An 18211-nucleotide genomic window follows, 5' to 3' on the forward strand; every position below is an offset into this window, starting at 1 on the left:
AATTTAATGTTGATGCCCTACCTGGTGGTCGGAGATCGCTTCCTCCTCTCGCAGTGGACAGCGTCGAAAAATGCTGCGTTCCAAAATCTCAGGGTGTGCCTACGAAACACGGACAAGGGGCTGGAGACAGAGCATGGCCGCCGTGGGGCCCATGCACAAGGGGGTCCTGCCAAGGTGCCATCCACACAGATCCCACCCTGGGCTTCCCTGTCCTAAGCACGCAGCCCGCTTTATGGAGCTTTTAATCCCTGATTGGGGTGAGAGGCCCGGTAGCGGCGGCACTGACGGAGCTCATTGCTTTGGGGGCGGGGGAAAGGCAGAGCTTGTCTTAAGCTCGGGCAGCTGTGCGCCGCCAGCTCGGCAGGGTCAGCGGCTGCAGTGCTGGGCGTGACTGTGAGCAGCACGCTCTCTGGGTTGCCTCTCCTAGCACCGGGGCTGTGCTGGTGGGTCCCAGGCGCAGCTGCAGCAGGGCGGGGTGGGCTGGGAGAGGCAGGCTTTACCAGATAGGCTGCTGCTTCAGGTGCATATACAAATAGATCTTCTCTCCCTTCTTCTCCTCTTCCTCCTCCTCAGGGCTGTACAGGGAAACTGAGGAAGCAAGTTGCACACCAAGGTTGGGACGAGGCTAGTCGGCTTGCACACCAACTGAGCACGGACTCAGCTGCTCACTCCACCCCCAGACAGCCCCCCTCCCACCCCCGCCCTCAGGCATCAAGGAAAGTATCAGCTCAGAACATACCTAACTGGGAAGAGAAAAGCAGCCCTGTTGCCTTCTGGGATGCTGCTGTGGAACGGGGGATGCTGCTGCTCTGAACAATGGATTAGGAAAACTTTGCTGCAGCTTCTGGAAGTGCCGCAGCCTCCCTGAGAAGGAGTCACTCCCTCCCCAGGAGAATTTCACTCTCCCACCCTGTATTCCCACCCTGGGGGTCCCTTTGCTATGGCTGATTTGTGGCTGCTCTGCTTACCTGTTTTCTGCAGCTTCTCCTTTGGTTTGTCTTCCCCTTCCCTGCAGCAAAGAAACCACCAATGTCAGCGCCTTGCTCCCAGAAACCAGGGCCCTAAAGCAGCCACCAGCTCCACCCTCCTTCAGTCCACAGAGCTAACCCATTTCTCCTGCTGGCACCCACCTGACCCCACTGCAGCCGCCTGATGAGATGCAATGGGGACAAACTGCAGCTCTCAGTCAGCTACTTGTACATTGGAGCCCTTCGGAGAGCTTCTCCAAACAACCACCTCATGCCCAGTGCCTGCTCTCCCAAGTAAGCAAGCATGTTATCCTATTCTGCACATGGGGAAACTGAGGCATAGGGCAGCTGGCTGATTGGACCAAGGTCAACCAGGGAAGTCAGTAGCAGAGCTAGGAATGCAATCCTGCTTTCCTGACTTTTGGCTGAGCACCAACTCAGCTACTCACCCCACCCCCAGGCAGGTAGGAGCAGTCAGGAGCTCACACAGCCTGGTCCACGGCGTGAGGACAGGGGACTGGACCCAACGACCTCTTGAGGTCCCTTCCAGTTCTAGTGTTCGATGACTCTATGCGTGCTGGATGAAATCATACCTATGCGCGTCTGTCTCACCTTCTAGTGCCTGGAGGGCTGGGGGAGCGTGTTATTGGAGGGAGAAAGCCCTGAACAGGAGGTCCTCAGGAGTAAAGGCACCTACCTGCTTTGGGAGCAGGCGGTTGCCGGTTCTACCCTGGATAGCACACGCGTCTGACAACCATTCCACCTGCATGTTCCACTCACCCAGGCGACAGCACACAACGCCCCCCTGGCATGAGAGCGCTGCTGGAGCGATACTCACTCGCTTTTCTTGCCCGTGGGGCCCTTGAGCTTGGTTTCCAGCCCCCCGAAGAAGCCCTTCACGTTCTCCGTCTTCGCTGACGTGTTCTTCAAGAGTCGCTCGGCGATGTCTTTCTTCTCGGCCAGCCAGCTGTTCGCCGACTTCAGGTACGAGTCGATGCTCCCCATGGGCTTCTCCTTGGACTCTGAGGGCAGTGCCTGGGCTTTCCCTGAAAGAGAAGCAGGCATTAGGCATTGCTCTGCTCAGGGATGGGCCGCTCCCAACAGCAAAGCCTGCCCCACGGCTTTCCTTACAAGTGCCTCGAAGACCTCACTCGCAGAAAGGGTACAAAGGTGCCGAGGTTTTAGCTCCATGGAGACGAACCCACCAAAGCAAGGTGAACTCCCTGCATGAGCACACCTCACTTTAAAGCCAAAAGCAAGCGTGCCAGGGCCAGCCTCTCCTGAACCAACAGATGGTGCAGGACAGATTATGGAGGCCTGTGACATCCTCATACCTAGAAAGAGAGATTTCCTGGTGCACCACAGGAGGGGAAATAGTCCCTTGACTGGCAGTGGAGGCTCTGGGGGGCTGGGAGGTCACTGGTGTGAGTGCTACAGACACACTCCTTCCAGCACCACACTGGATATTTTAGGAACCTCTTTTTCCCTCCCTCCCCTCCCCCACCGCTCTGCATTCACCATCAGAGAGAACCCCCCTCCGCCCTCGCTCCCCAGCTGGCTCAGGGTCTCCCATTAGGCTACCCTTGCATAGTTTGTCCCCAAGAAAAATCCCCATCACGCCATGCCCTGCAGTTGCCTCAACCCGTCTCCAATCTCAAGCTCTCCATCCCACAGTTACTCAACCTCACAAATTCTGAGCCTGGACAGACCCGGAGACCAGCTGCCCCGTGGGCTAGGGACAGACACTGGGGTTTCTGACAAGTGGTTCCCAGGCATGTCGCTACTCTGCAGCTGTCCGTCAGGGCTGGGTGAACAGAGGAAGGTGTCAGCACATTCCCCTTCCATTTCCAGATGGCCAGGGGAGTGGGCTGACGAAATGGGGTCACCCACTCAAAAGCCATTAACTAAATCACAAATCCCACTCACTATAAGCAAGAACCAGATCCTCCCCCCTGCACCCCCGAGAAGCTGCTATGCAGTTAGGAAAGAGTTGGCCTCTGACCTGGTGAAAGCCCCTCCCGTCCTGGGACCACTGTGAAACAGAAGTCACATGAACCTTTGCAGCTGCGACAGCAGCTTTTGCAAAGGGGCAATGGAGGATAAAACTTGCATTACGAACAGCCCATCTTGCAAGTTTCTACAGGCACTGGAACAAGGCCCTTGCCTGCTGGGAGGTCTAACTCAGGAACGTTTGATGGGCGACGTGGTAATATTCCGGGTGGTATCTACATGGCAGAGCCACATGTGCCACAAACTGTGGTCAAAAGAAGCTTTCCTCCTGCCTGTTTAATAGCCATCTCTGGCTGTCAGAAACCAGCCCCTGTCATGACCAAAGAGCTGTCACCGGACATTGATTTCTTATTTGTAAAGTTCCAGGCTCAGTAGAGTAGGAGGAAGCTGGGTTCTTCACTGGGGCGGGCGGGTGGGGAGATATGGAGTTTCACAAGCCCATTTTAACCCCAGGTCACAAACTTTAGAATGGAACAAACTCAGTTATGCAGCATGGCTCTGACCCCAGCAGGCCGCACTGATAACACAGGCCTTAGAAGTGGGGTTGGGGAATCTCCTGGCAGGTAACGCCAGAACAGGGGACCAGCGAGTAATAAAGGAGAGTTGCATCTGATTCCCCTTGTACTGCAGCCACAAAAGCAAGTGCAGCAGACCCAGGATTCAATATTGATCTGTTGTGGCTCCCCATGCCTGAATAGCCAAGCGCTTCTGTAACCGCTAGATGGTATCTCTTCTGATGAACGGACAAGGACACAGCTGAGTGTGTCCTCCCTGCCTGGGGACTTTGTGGCGAGATACTGGGCATCAAGGTGTTTAAAGGAGCCATGAGTTGCCAGACTAGGCTATCTGGAGCACACACAATACCCCAAGAAACATGCATGCCCTTCTCTGCACAGGAATAACCAGCAGCCTTAACGATAGTCACATGTAACTCCTGGGTTCCCAGGTGGTGCTCAGCTCATGCCAGACGTCAACTGCAGTGCCTGTGAGACCACCAACCTGGGCCGGGAGCAGCACATGCAGCCAGAAGAATGTGGCCAAGGAGAGAGAAGTGAGGACATGCCTGTTCTTTAAATGGGTACAATTTTCTGTTGAAAAAAATCGCTCCTGAGGCTTAGGAGGTCCCAGTTCAGTAGCACTTTTTTTTTTTTGGGGGGGGTGGGGAGATATTAACTTGATTAGAAAATTCAGGTACTCTTCTCAGTGATTGTCCCCAAATAGACATCAAGCAGATGTCTTGGGATTCGGGTAGCCATCCCAGATCCAGCTGTCCTCTTCAGAGTAAACACACATCTGTTCTAACAAGTCACCATAACACTTATTCTGCAGAGTCATTTCAATGCCCCTGCTCCTTCAGTCCAGCCAGGATAAGCACCCTGTGAGTAGAAGCCACTTACCGATGTAATAGTAAGTGAAACACATGGTCATTAGATTCTTGGCAGGACCAAAGTCATCCATCTGGTGACACCTGCCATGGGTGGGGAAGAGACAGAGAATTATAACAGCCCTGTCTGCTGCAGCAGTGGCAGACCCCAGAGGTAGTAAATAGTTTGGTACCTGGCTGTGTCTGCCATGCAGTGTCAGCTTAACCATCCTCACCCTCCCAATCCTGTAGATCCCACCCGCTGAGAGTCCCAGTCACCCCTGCGTTCCCTTCTCTAAATCCACCGACGTTCCCAGAGCCGGATCCACCCTCCGTTTTACACGAACCTGAGCAGCGTGGCAACATTCACACTGGAGACGCTGTCCCCTGAGCTGGGCCCTTCAAAACAATTTTGGTGCAAAAAAATGCTTCCAGAGATGTTGCTCTGTGGTTCAAATGGGAACAAGCAGCTATTTCGGCAGCACCGGCTGCAGACCTACTCAGTGGAGGCTCTGAGAATCAAGCATTGTGGAGGCAAAGGGCCCCTCTGATGGCTCGGCAAATGGATTACAGGAAGGCTGAGACATGCAAAGGGAAAATCAACCCTGCTTTGCAATCTGCCGTTACTTACTCGAACAGCACCACTGCGAAGGACTGCACCAACCGATAGAACGTCTGCTCCGACACACACTTGGAGTTGCAACGCTGCCAAGACAAATGAAGCCGACACGTTAGTGCCGCCGCCTCGCCGTTGCTACTGGCAGGGCGAGCTGCACAGAACCGCCATGAGAGGCCCAGTGAATTCGGCGGAACAGGGCGAGGCTGCTTCATGCTGGTTCGACACAGAACAGAAGTGTATTTTCATCTTTTTAAAATGAAACTGACGACCTCTCTCTCTTGTCCCGCTGGCCAGTGACGGGAACATTTGTGGTTTTAATGCCACTCACCCCGTGCATCTCTTGCCTGCCCCAGCTCTCCCTGTTGAGATGGTCTCCAAACACGGCATCCCACTGGTCTAAGAGATGGCCTGGGGACCCACCTGGCTCCACACACAGCCCCCATCCCCAGCAGTTATCCTGCCCCGCCCCCTCACCTGAGCACTAACGTATCTTGCAAACCAGTCCCGGCCTTTTCCGTTCTCGCCGCTGCACAACTCCCCAAACTTGGCTTTCTCTTCTTGGTCCAGGTCCTCCCTGGAAAGGAGGAGAAATCAAACAGGCGTTAAAGTTCCCCTCCCGTTCTGAGCTGCTCAGGAAATTTCAGTGTGTGAAACAAGTGGAGGAAGAAAGCGGGAAGCAGACTGTGGCTGGGGTATCCCCCACTTCAATCAAGGACACAGTTTGACACCAGTAGCAGGACTACTGCTTACAGGACACACCTGTATGGTCAGGCACAGCAAGCTGCTTCTCCATGGTGCTCCGGGTCTTCACGAATTGATGCAATACCTCCTGGGGGAATTAACACTTTTGTGCAGTGTATGTCTACACTGCAACGTACACCTGGGCTCCAGCTTAATACAGCACCCCCGCAATTGAACTAATCCAGGGCTCAGACACAGAGCCGCAGGACGCTGCTGGACTGGAGGGTTCAAGATCAAGTCAAGCCTCAGTGCACAAAACAAACTTTAGTCTGCACATGGATGGAAAAAATCGAGGGAATACTGGCCAGGACCCAGGATCTAAGCTGTATCACTTTGCAGCACAGGTGCAGCCCCACTTGACTAGGGTCCCAGCAGGCAGCTGGAAGTACTCCACAATCCCATAAGACAACGTCCCACCCAACAACCTGCAATGCACCCAACTGAAAATGGCATCCCCCGTCCCCTTTGCAGAGGGAGCAGCTCAGGTTAGCCCTGGCCCATTTTCTTCCGAACAGAGACCTGCTAGAAGACTATCTGAGCCTGCTGGGTTGGCAACACAGAGCAAACCCATCAGGCCTTCTGCAAAGCCAGCTGCTTCCTGGTCACAAGCAGGTGGGGGAGTAAAATTTTCCCACCGGGCACCACAGTCAGAGCTCAAGCAGTCACATTTCAGGAGCAGGGGAGCGCACATGGACATGGTCATTTTTCTGTACACTGCACCCTGGACACCAGAGCTCCAGTCTGGAGCAGGGACCAGAGAAACATCTTACTGCAGGGTAAAAACCCAGTGTACATGCACAAGCCCAGGGGCCTCCAACTCAGGTCAGATGACTGGAGCCCCACTGGCCCTGGGTTTACCTTGCAGTGCAGACATACCTTGAGTTACATCGGTATCCTGTGGTGGCCCCCTAGAAGACCCAGTTATTGATTTCAGCTAAAAAGGGTATAAATACATATTAACGACACAGTCCCCGATTCAGAGGGGTCACACTGGCAATACGGATGAATGACAAGACACAATTGGTGGATGAATATTTCCCCCTCTTCCCTCAGGGAAGGGAGGTACCACAGAATCATAGAACACGAGAACTGGAAGGGACCTTGCGAGGTCATCAAATCCAGTGCCCTGCCCTCACAGAAGGACCAAGCACCGTCTAAACCATTCCTGATGGATGTCTGTCCAACCTGCTCTCAAATATCTCCAGCGATGGAGATGCCACAACCTCCCTAGGCAATTTATTCCAGTGTTTGACCACCCTGACAGTTAGGAAGTTTTTCCTAATGTCCAACCTAAACCTCCCTTGCTGCAGTGTAAGCCCACTGTTCCTTGTCCTATTCCCAGAGGCCAAAGAGAACGATTTTCCTCCCTCCTCCTTGTGAGACTCTTTTAGGTACTTAAAAGCCACTATCATGTCCCCTCTCAGTCTTCTCTTTTCTAAACTAAACAAGACCAGATCTTTCAGTCTTCCCTCACAGACTATGTTCTCTCAAACTTTAATCATTCTTGTTGCTCTTCTCTGTTAGTATTGCACGTATTGCTCTGCTTTATGGAAGAAACTAGGACTGCTAAATAGCATCGCAGGTGGTGCATGGCGTTTTACAGATGTAGCAAGACATGAGCTTTAGGATTCAATCGACTTGGATAACTCCTAAACCATTTGAAATGGGCATTTGCCCATTAGCCACAGAAGGGCTGGGAGAGGTCCGAGAATGTTTTTACACAGGAATGCAGTACAAAGCGCTCTGTGGCGGAAGCCCGTGATCCTGCCCCATGGAGCAGCTGAAGCACAGGAAAGAAGCTGTCAATGAAAGTCAGGCAGGGGCCCAGTGGACACCAGCAACACCATTATAGGACCTAACCAGATCAGCCAAACCATCGTGGGTTCATTCAGCTGCACAGCTACCGATATAATTTATGCCATCATGTGCCAGCAATGCCCCTCTGCTTTATACATCGGACAAACTGGACTGTCTCTGCGTAAAAGAATAAACGCACACAAATCAGGTATCAGAAATGGCAATATACAAAAACCTGTAGGAGAGCACCTCAATCTCCCAGGCCACACAGTAGCAGACTTCAAAGTAGCTATCCTACAGCAAAAAAATTTCAAGACCAGACTCCAAAGAGAAATTGCTGAGCTACAATTCATCTGCAAATTCGACACCCTCAGCTCAGGCTTAAACAAAGACTGCGAATGGCTGGCTAAATACAAAAGCAGCTTCCCCTCCCTCGGTGCTCACACCTCCAGATCAACTGCTGGTAGTAGGCCTCATCCTTCCTGACTGAGCTAACCTGGTTATGCCCAGCCTTGCTCTGGCTTATTTATACCTGGCTCTGCAGATTTCCATGACCAGCATCTGATGAAGTGAGTCTGTGCTCATGAAAGCTCATGCTCAAAACTTTTCTATTAGTCCATAAGGTGCCATAGGACCCTTCGTCGCTGTTAGTGGACCCTCTGTGTTTGGAACCGGGAAGGCGGATGACAGAGGGAGCAGACACAGCAGCACAGTGCATTTTAAATGGGGCTCCTTTGGGCTAGTGGTTTTAATTTGGTTCTGAGCAATCCAAAGCAAACCAAGGCCTTGGGACCGAGAGGCGCTCAGTTAGCTGCTCTGGGTTTGGCAGAGGCCGTGCTGAAGATCCCAGGCAACAGTGCTGATAAACGAGACAGAAACAATACACATATCAGGGGCTTCTTGAGAGCCAAAGCAGAGTGTCGCTCAGTGAAAAGGACAGCCAGCACAGAGGCAGCCAAGCGGGATTTCTGCTCTGTCGAGTGCTCAGACTTGCCAGGAACCTTTTAAAAGTGAAACAAGATGTCTGTTCCCAAGAGCTCTTTACCCAGCAACTCGCTCAGGGCAAAAACCTCACTGGAAGCAGAAAGGACTTTCCCCCTGCGTGGCAGTGATGAGGAACAGCCGCTCTCTTGGCTTCCTGCCTGGGGCACGGCACACACAGCGCCATGGGAGACTAGTGCACAGAGATGAAGGTGAAGTGCGATGGATGATCAGGGTAGCATGCGTGTGCTAGCTGCTCCATGATCCCCATGCCAGCCGGACACAGGCTCCCTGCACACAGAGTACCGCCCCCACATCAGAAAGGGCAATGCACCTGACCGCAGCCGCCAAGTGCTACCTCAGCGTGGTACAATGTGGTAGCAGGACTCAAAACTTCCCTAGCTCCCATCACTCCTAAATTGCATCTACACTACAGGAGAGAACTGGGTGTGCCAGAGGCAGCCTGGAGCTTTGGTTAAACATGGTCATCCTGCCAGAAGCAAGAGGTTCAATGTGCCTCGCAGTTAGACAGCTCGGAGAGCAAAATATATGTGATGGACACCAGCAAGCTTCACCAGGACACCTTCAACTTGGCTCAGGCTGGGGTGAGCTCCATCCTGCATTCCCCAGGCATATGCACTTCCAAGAGCACCTGGGTATTGGGGAAGTGAAGAGAGACTGGGGACATCAATATTAAAAATTCTGGCCCCTTTCCAGAGCAAACACGGAGACAGGCTGTTCTCTGCTTGGCTCTGGGACAGATCTGTCAGATGAGACTCGGAGGTGAGGTCGTATCTTTTCTTGGATCAGCTTCTGAGGGCAGAAGAGACACCCAGAGCTGCTCCTCAAGCCTGGGAAGGTAATCGGAGCGTCACAGCTACCCACAAGGTGGGCAGCTGGGTTAGCATAAGCAGTTAACACCTTGTCAGAGACCACTCTGGTGGCTCTGCAGTCACGGGACACGAAAGGTGGGGGCAGATTAGTGGGTTACAGATTGTTGCCATGAGCCATGAAACCAGGGTCTTTATTAAGACACTGATTCTTAGTGTCTAGCAGAGCAAGTTTCCTTGGAGGAAGGACAAAGACCTGGAGGCCAGACACGGAGTAGTTGTGTTGTGAAAAGTGCTCTCTCACCGATGAGATTTTTTAGTGTTGTGAAAAAGCCCTCAGAAGAAGTGCACTTAAAGGAACAGCGACTGCTTGTTTCACCCACACGTTCTCAGGGCATTTACTCGACCGGATGAGGTCCCTGACCTGCGACAGGCATCCTGAAAGGAGCGGGTGGCTTGCGGTCTGATCGGCCAACACGCCTACCTATCGGAGCACCTAAGCTCTGGAATAGGCTCTCAAGAGTGCCTGGGGAAAGCTCATCCCTGAAGGTTGTTAAGCTCTGGTTGGACAACCCCTCTTCAGCGACAGTCTAGGTTTATTTGGCGCACAGGGCAGGACAAGTCCTCTCAATCCCTTCCAGCCCTGTGTTTCTATGACGACGGTCAGGATGGCATCTCCCGCATCAACGGGCCTGATCAAAGTTCTAATCCCCACTAAGGCTGCTCGTCCCAGGACAGTTGGCTCCTACGACAGAAACTTTACAATGTTTCAGCAGTTTGCTCCAATCGCTGCTTCTAAGGCTGCCAGTATTATCCTCCTGGTACCTTGAATTAGCCCCCAGTCTGCCTGTTGCATTCCTCTGCTGTTTCTTAAGCTATGTTTACAATAGCACTTTTGTCAGTAAACCATGTCGCGCAGGGGTCTGAAAAAACACCCGTGACCAAGGAAAGGGCTGGGGTGTTAAGTGCTATCATGGCAGATGCTTTAGTTATACCAGCAGGAGAGCTCTTCCCCATGGCCACAAAGCAGCTCCACGAGACACCAGACTGCGCTGCTGTAAGGTCTCTACTGTAGACGTTGCCTTTTTGACCTGTGTTTGTACAGCACCTAGCACATCAAGGCCTGGTGTAGGACTAGGAACACCAGACACTACAGTAATGCGAACTAACAGTAATAAAATGCTCCCTTCAATCACTTCACCGCCTATCACCTTCCGGGAGCAGCAGGAAGGAGAAACAGGCCTCTGTGACCCCCTACTGCCTGGGCTCCCTCACACGCCCTGTCCCATCTACCTTCTAGGCTATATACCCACCAAACGCTGCTTCCCCAGCCTGAGGTAGAGCCCTGCCAATCTGTGGATAGCTGCGAAAAGAACCTGCATCTGTGGATGCAGATACATATTTTGTGTCTAGAACCCTGGAAATCTGCAGAGATCCGCTTTGCATCTGCGGCCACCCGCATGCCCGGAGGTCAGCGCAGGTATCCGTGGCTCAGTTTTGCAGGTGCGGATTTTGTATCTGTGCTGGGCTCTACCCAGAGGGACTTGGGACACAAGCTGTTTTCTCCTGCACAGCTGACATGAAGGAGGCGGCTCCATCTGCCATTCCTCTGACCCCTCCTGGCAGCTCCAAGCCCCTGTCCAAAAAGCTCTTTGTCCCAGACAGCCCCTAGCTGTGCTCTGAATCACTCCAGCTGCCATATGGCAGCTCCTCCCTCTCCCTTCCAGTTCAGCAAAGCCACCGTAGCAGCCTCATGCACTCAGGCTCCCCAACCAACCACAATCCCCAGGTGTGGCAGCCTCCCCGTGGAACTGTTTTACGGCCACGCTGACAGACATCCCCGGCCCCTTCCCCTGCTTCGTGCTGTTTTACTCTCAAGACAAAGGCAGGAGCCACTGATTTCCAGAGCAGAAATTCACAGCAATGACTGGACCACCCCCAGCAAAATCACAAGCTCTGCCAATTGAGCAGATCATCGGGTGGGAAGCAATCACACTGGATGTGCTGAACCGGAATGTGACACCAAAGGAGACAAAGAAGCCCAAGGTTCCCACTGCTGACAAAGAGCAAACAGATCCCAGACAGACGTTCAGATGAGCAAGGAGGTCTGCATCCCTGCCCGGGCAGCACAGAGATCTGCAGCAGGGCACGACCCATTGTCAGCAGATGCAGAAAGCTCCCCCAGTGCCCCAGTGCCACTCCTGGATCCTCTACCAGGCTAAGCAAACAAAACAAAACAAAAACAGCAGAAATGTAGCACGTTAAAGACTAACCAAACGATTTATTTGGTGATGAGCTTTCATGGGAAAGACCCACTTCATCAGGTCAATCTCATTTCCAATACAGACTGACATTTATAAGTACAGTGGACCTAAAAACTGACAAATCACATAGGACTGAAAGAGGGGGAATGAGGGGATGGGGCATGTTAATTGTCCTGCCTGAGATAATTATGAACATTAAAGGAAGGGAAGCAGTCCTTGTAGTGTGTGAGGTAATTGATGTCTCTGTTCATACCATGTGTTAACGTGTCAAATTTGAATATGAATTCCAATTCACAACTTTCTCACTGTAATCTGTTTTTAAATTCTCTGTGCTCTAAGACACAAGTTTTCAGGTCTTTAATTAGATCAAAGGCACATTCTTGTGCACTTCCAGTAACATTATATATGCCATTATGTGCTAACAATGTCCCGGCACTATGTACATTGGACAGACTGGGCAAAAACTTTGCCAAAGAATAAATGGACACAGAGAGGACATACAGAAACTCCATATGCATAAGCCCGTCAGTGAACACTTCAATGGAGTGGGCCATTCTGTTAAAGACCTGAGAATTTGTGTTTAGAGCAGAGAATTTAAAACAAATCACAGCAAGAAAGTTGCTATTTTAAAGCGTAAGCTTTCATCGGCAAAGACCCACTTTGTCAGATGTGTCTGTAGGTGGGTCTTTGCCCACAAAAGCTTATGCTCCAAAATATCTATTAGTCTACAAGGTGCCACAGGACTTCTTGCCGGTTTTTGAAGATACAGACTAACTTGGCTACCTCTCATGTACCTGATTTGTCAGTTTTTATTGCAATTTTTTTTGGTCCTCTGTACTTATGCCAGTCTGTATTGGAAATGAGATTGATCTGAAGAAGTGGGTCTGTCCCCCCCGAAGCTCATCACCGCATAAATCGCTACGCTAGTCTTTCAAGTGCTACATTTCTGCTGCTTTCCTTTGTTGCAGTACAGACAAACACGGCGGCCGCTCTGTTACTATTCAGGCTAAGCAAAGCGATCGAGTCTGGCAGCCAGGCCCGAGTCAGTGAGTGAGTCCCAGGGGCAGGCAATCAGACAAGCACGTGCAGTCCCACGCAGCACTGTCGGAACAAGAGCTGCATAGGGGGGACACACCGGATGCCTCAGCAGCTCAGCAGGTAACCAGATAAGATGTCAGAGACCAGCTCTTCTGGCCACCCAAATCAAGGTATTCAGTGCAGCTTCACCGGCCGAGAACTTCCTTGTTCCAGCAGCAGAGATGGGGCTGCCTGAACAGGGGTTGTACCAGCCACGTGTCAGTTCCACCCCCTCCTTTCCTGGGCACATGCTACACAGCCACAGGCTATAAGGCTGGCATGCACTGGCAATGCCTGCGCTCTGACACGCTCGCCATCCCGCGTCATGGCCCATTCGCTGATTCCTGCGGGAGGAATGGAGCGGTGGGACGCATGCACCCCAGGCCAGGCAGCACAGGAAAAGGCTGGGTGCTAGGCACCGCCCAGCACGAGAATTAAAAATGAGTCTAGTTAAATTTTAGTCCCCTTGGATGGAAAGGGGGAACATGCAGACCTGATATCCCTCTGAGTGGCTACTGCTCCAGCCATTGGAGGATCTCTAAGCGCTTACAAGCGTGAGTGAATTTAGCCTCGACCTCTTCTCCCTGCTCGCGACTTTAGAAACGATCCCATTTTACAGAGCAACAAAACCGAGGTCAGGAGAAGAAAAGAGACTTGCCCCCATCAGAGCGAGTCAGAGGCACAAGCAGGACGAAGAGTAGGATCCCGGCCTCCTGAATCCCAGTCCCTGGCTCTGGCTCCTCAAAGACCATCACAGAGGGGGGAAAACCTACGTTTTCCAGACATGGGATGGAAGGCCAGAATTTAAGCTTTGAAAAAGGGCAAAACAGAGAAGTCACGCCATGTAAGTCATTCAGCGGCATGCTCGGGAGCAGCTTTGCTATTCCCCAGGCTTTCCCAGCATGCACCACTGCACAGGGCAACCCCCTCTGTGCCTGGCTCCTTCCACATGCCCCTTCCCAGCATGCACCACTGCACAGGGCAACCCCCTTTGTGCCTGGCTCCTTCCACATGCCCCTTCCCAGCATGCACCTCTGCACAGGGCAACCCCCACCTTGCCCAGCTCACTCACCCCCCACTGAAGATCTTCTCCACATACTGCCTCATGAACTCCCGGCGCTCCGCCATCACCTCGTCCTTGGCCGACTCCGTGCTCTGGTTGGACGAGAAGGACTCGTTGGACGAGGAGCGGCGGTAGTTGTTCCAGCTGTGGTGGCTGGGTGAATCCCCCATGTCGTTCTCACTGTCGGCCGACTCCGTGGTGTCGCTCTCCTCACCCACAGCCGCCGGGTCCCCCAGCAACCCATTGCCGCTGGAGGGCGGAGGGGGCGAGGGAGGGGTCTCAGCAGGGATGGAGGCCGGGGACTCAGAATCAAAGTCAATGAGGTTCCCCACTGGCACGTTGGCGTCCTCCATGGCTTGTAGAGCGGGCGTCCAGGAGGGGGTACCCGGCTGGGGGGTGTGGGTGGGCTGTTTCGGTTTGGCTCAATTTCCGTTCCCTTTCACCGTCAGTGAGATTTCAAGGCCATGGGCAGCTCAGCACTTCAGAGGCGCTCCTAGGAGAAGCCACAGAGCTGGCAGGTCCCCCCCGAGACCCCAGACCATCAGGAAGCATCTGAAAAGCAAGTCACAACCACCACTGAAAGGACAACCCAGGGAACTGGCCTCACAGAGCCACTCACTGGGGTCATGACTGCCCCAGCCAGAGCAGCAGAGGGCCCAGGACTTCCCATCCCCCATTTCTCCTCCCAGTAACCGACCCATATCAGCCATTTCCCACTCCTCTAGCCACCGCAGGTTACTGGCAGGACAAAGAGACAGTAACTGGATACTGCTGTATGAGGCGTTCACTGATTTTCTCCCTCCTGGCTCAACTGCCCTTTTGCAAAAGGGGCACATGGGGGTTCCTGCAGCTGCAGGACAACTACTCTCTTATGAGAAAGACTAACAGAAGCCTGGCTCCGCGTGCCACACCTCAATCGTGCTCTGTCCTGGCCTGACATGTAGAATTGGTCTTTGCCCGGGTCCTCCTTACCCATATGCAGAATACGCAGCTGCACAGGGCACCCCTGGGTCTTAAATGTCCACCCATCTGCCTCTTCCTAGCCCTGCCCTGTGGCTCTACTTCCTCCAGAGAGGATCCAGTTAACTCAAAGGTGAAAAAACCTGCCAGACCTAATAGCAGGACCCCTGAAAGAGCCATTCAAGTGGAAATGAAGTCATTTAACAGGCATTTGCCAACCCCAGCTGTGGAGTGGCAGCTTCTGAATTTACCATGTTAATTGACAGAACTTCAGTTTAAAATCTGCTTTACAGCTATTCCCTTAGTGCAATGCTGAAGATTAAAAAAATAAATTATGCCCCTGCCCTGGGCTGTCACAGGGCACACGGAATCAGCTTAACAGTGCTGCCTAAGGCCTCACAGATCCTAAGGGTGGCCCTGGGCTTTGCAGTGGTGTTGTAGGTGCGTTGGACCCAGGGTATTGGAAAAACAAGCTGGGTAAAGACATATCTTTAGTTGGACCACCTTCACTTGGCAAAGGAGAAAAATTTCCAGTTGCACAGAACTCTTCTCCATGGCTGGGAAAGGTACCGGGAGCCTCATAGCTAAATGCAAGGTGGAGCAGGTTGCAAAGCAGAAGAAATTAACACGCTGCAAGCAACCATTGAAAATGAAACAAGCAATTAACACCTCTGCAGTCACAGGATCAATCAGCCAAAGTAACTGGCACCACACCTTCCAAAACTGAGGCTGGAAGCTTGAATGTGTAACTCTGCGAAGGCATCAAAACTTGCCGACTTGGAAGACACACTGGTTTTGCGTCTCATCTCAACAATCTGTAACCCGTTCGCTCTCTTGTCTGATGACTGCAGAAGCGCTAAGGGCGCGCTTAACCCGTATCCCTCCAAAGGATCCCAGAGAATCCCAGAATCTGCCGAGGAGTCATTTTACCCCAGTACTGACATGCAGCCACCTCTGGGCTGTGACACAGTAGCTGTTTAATGGTGCCTGGTAACAGTGTGCAGCATCGTTAGGACAGGAAGGAAAGCAGAACTCCTTATTTAATTGAAGTTGGGATAGGGAGATTAGAATCCAGTTCCAAGCTCTGTAGAGTTAATTTACTCTTTCCACAGGTCTTATTAATGTCTGATGACTACTCCCTGCACAGGGCTTCCTCCGCCCATAGATACACACCCCATAGTCTCATTTTTGCTCCAAAATCTGCCGAAGTGGGTCTTACCCAGGAAAGCTCATTACCTAATATACGTTGAATAGTAACAGAGAGGGAGCCGTGCTAGTCTATATACTATCCAAACAAAAAGCAGTCAAGTAGCACTTTAAAGACTGACAAAATAATGTATTAGGTGAGCTTTCGTGAGACAGACCACTTCTTCAGACCATAGCCAGACCATATTAATCTTGAGTCTGTTCTGGTCTGGCTGTGGTCTGAAGAAGTGGGTCTGTCCCACGAAAGCTCACCTAATACATTATTTTGTCAGTCTTTAAAGTGCTACTTGACTGCTTTTTGTTTTGATACCTACTATATAAAATTGTTAGTCTTTAAGGTGCTCCAGGACTGCTTGTTCTTCTATGAAGTTGTAACCTGACTCCAAACTTTGGCATCTCACCATCTTGCTAAAGGCCAGAGGGACTAGAAAAGCAACTTCATTTAGAAGACGGGGCCACTTCCTTTAGCAGGACCATGCCGCTCGGCACTGAATCAGAATAGAAGGCGCTTGCTCCACCCAGCCGGTCCCCCGTCTAATGACAGGTCTGTCTGGACGAGGTCCCAAAATCACTGTCCTTGGACCCAAATTTTTATAGCCACAGTCTCTTGGTACAGCCGCCTGCTTCCCACTGTGATACCTAACAAAAAATGACTCTCGGGCAACTTCAACCGCAGCACAATGGGACTGGCTGTGCTAGCTTGTATTACAACAGCAACTCCAGGCCTGCTTGTAGGGGCTGCACAAAGGCAGAGAGGCAGTTCCTGCCCCCAAACATAAGGGAGGGTGGGTGGGAAACTGAGGCACAGAGTGGTGAGGTGCTTGTTCTCCGCCTGCAGCCCAGTCTCCTGCAGACAGAAGTGGTTTAGCCCAAATTACCGGGCCTGACGCAGAGGTAACTGGATGAAATTTAATGGTCAGTGATGGACAGGGTGGTCAGACGGGGGGATTTAATGGTCCTTCTGGCCTGGATGAGTCTATAAAACTGGCCCAAGACTGCCTAGGACTGCCCTTCTCTCACCAGCAGACATTGGTCCAGGAAGCCAGGGTTTCTCCACCCACAGCTCAGTGCCCACAATTGGGGTACCAGGTTTCCAAGGGTCCTGCCTGGGCTCCCCTCCCTGCTCCAGCCACTGTAACCTGTGGGGTCCCAGCACCACCGGAGTTTGGCCCAGCACTCATGACGGGACCCCGAGTAGCACTGTGACACAATGAGACAGGTCAATGCTCTCCTGGCATAAATTCGTTCCACTCCGGCGGGTAGAGCTGACCCAAGTGGCGCTGCAACCCCGGATGCTGCCATGGGAGTCACGGAGCGCCAAGCCAAGCCCGCCCCACAGTGCAAAAGCCGCCATCGTGGGGTGAGTGCTGGGCAGGAATGGATCTGAATGAAACCACCCTCCTGCTTTCACCTACAAACTATTTACTGGGGCTTGGCTGGCCATAAACATTGAGGGAAAGAGGCTGAGAACCACTGTAATAAAAGCCAACACCCCACCCAATTTGCCTCCCTAATGTCCTGAATCTGACATTGCTACAGTCAACTAGCTTTTCCAAAGCCATATCCGGGGTCTGATCCTGGGAGGTGCTCAGCACCAAACGTTCTCGTTGACTCTGCTGACAGCCAGGAGAGCGCCGCACCATACAAGATCAGACCTTCTTTTCGGAGAGTCCAGGAAACAAGCTGCTATCTTGGATTTGCTAAGGATGACAATGCAGCAGAGTGAAATCATGCATAGCACAAGTGCCAGACGGGAGCCAGGGAAGGACACGCTGACCTCCGTGGTGCTACGCAGGGCCCAGGAAGGAATACTGAGTAACTCATGTCTCAGCAGCCAGCACAGACACACAGTGCCTGGGAAGAGGAAAACAAGTCCATGAGCTGTTATGGGACAATTCAGGTCAGCAATAGAATCTGGGCTTGTTTCACACACACAGGAACAGGGTCTGAATGATCAGCTTCAGGTCGGAAATGGTCGACATTAAAAGTTACTGTTAAGCACTGACTGACGGGCTGGGCTGCCTTTCAGCCTCACCGTTAACGAGTACTCAGCCCCTGCTTTCCAACAGCTGAGACCCAGGCACAAAGAGATAGTGTGACGTGCCTGAGGCTGGATGGTGAGTCAGTGTCAGGGTTGAATTCAGCAGGTGCTCATTCCCTGTCTTGATGTTGGCCTGCACTGATTTCCATCCCAGGGGGAGGGCTTTTAATTATCCAGGATCAGAGGACCAAAAAGAAAAAAAGATACAATAAAAACTGACAAAACAAATAAGACAGAGAGATGTTATCCCCCCACCTCTCACCCCCTTCCTTCTATCCAACTTGAGTTGTC

General features: G+C 52.2%; 1 protein-coding gene across 6 annotated transcripts in view; it reads right to left on the bottom strand.

The window, feature by feature from the left end:
- KIAA0513 (KIAA0513 ortholog) overlaps nt 1-18211 on the bottom strand; it is a 78690-nt gene that overhangs the window by 19007 nt on the left and 41472 nt on the right. For 5 of the 6 annotated variants that reach the window (XM_075008958.1, XM_075008959.1, XM_075008962.1 and 2 more), the window contains 8 exons: nt 13723-14265; nt 5435-5534; nt 4973-5046; nt 4376-4446; nt 1807-2014; nt 969-1009; nt 501-588; nt 22-99 (listed from right to left, as the gene is read on the bottom strand). In XM_075008958.1, coding sequence (XP_074865059.1) covers nt 22-99; nt 501-588; nt 969-1009; nt 1807-2014; nt 4376-4446; nt 4973-5046; nt 5435-5534; nt 13723-14066 — 1004 coding nt within the window. In that variant the 5' untranslated portion in view covers nt 14067-14265. Of the gene's footprint in view, nt 1-21; nt 100-496; nt 589-968; nt 1010-1806; nt 2015-4375; nt 4447-4972; nt 5047-5434; nt 5535-13722; nt 14266-18211 lie in introns of those variants that run through there. The other variant, XM_075008961.1, reaches the window with a different exon arrangement.

Source organism: Carettochelys insculpta, chromosome 14, assembly GCF_033958435.1.
Source record: "Carettochelys insculpta isolate YL-2023 chromosome 14, ASM3395843v1, whole genome shotgun sequence".
NCBI lineage: Eukaryota > Metazoa > Chordata > Testudines > Carettochelyidae > Carettochelys > Carettochelys insculpta.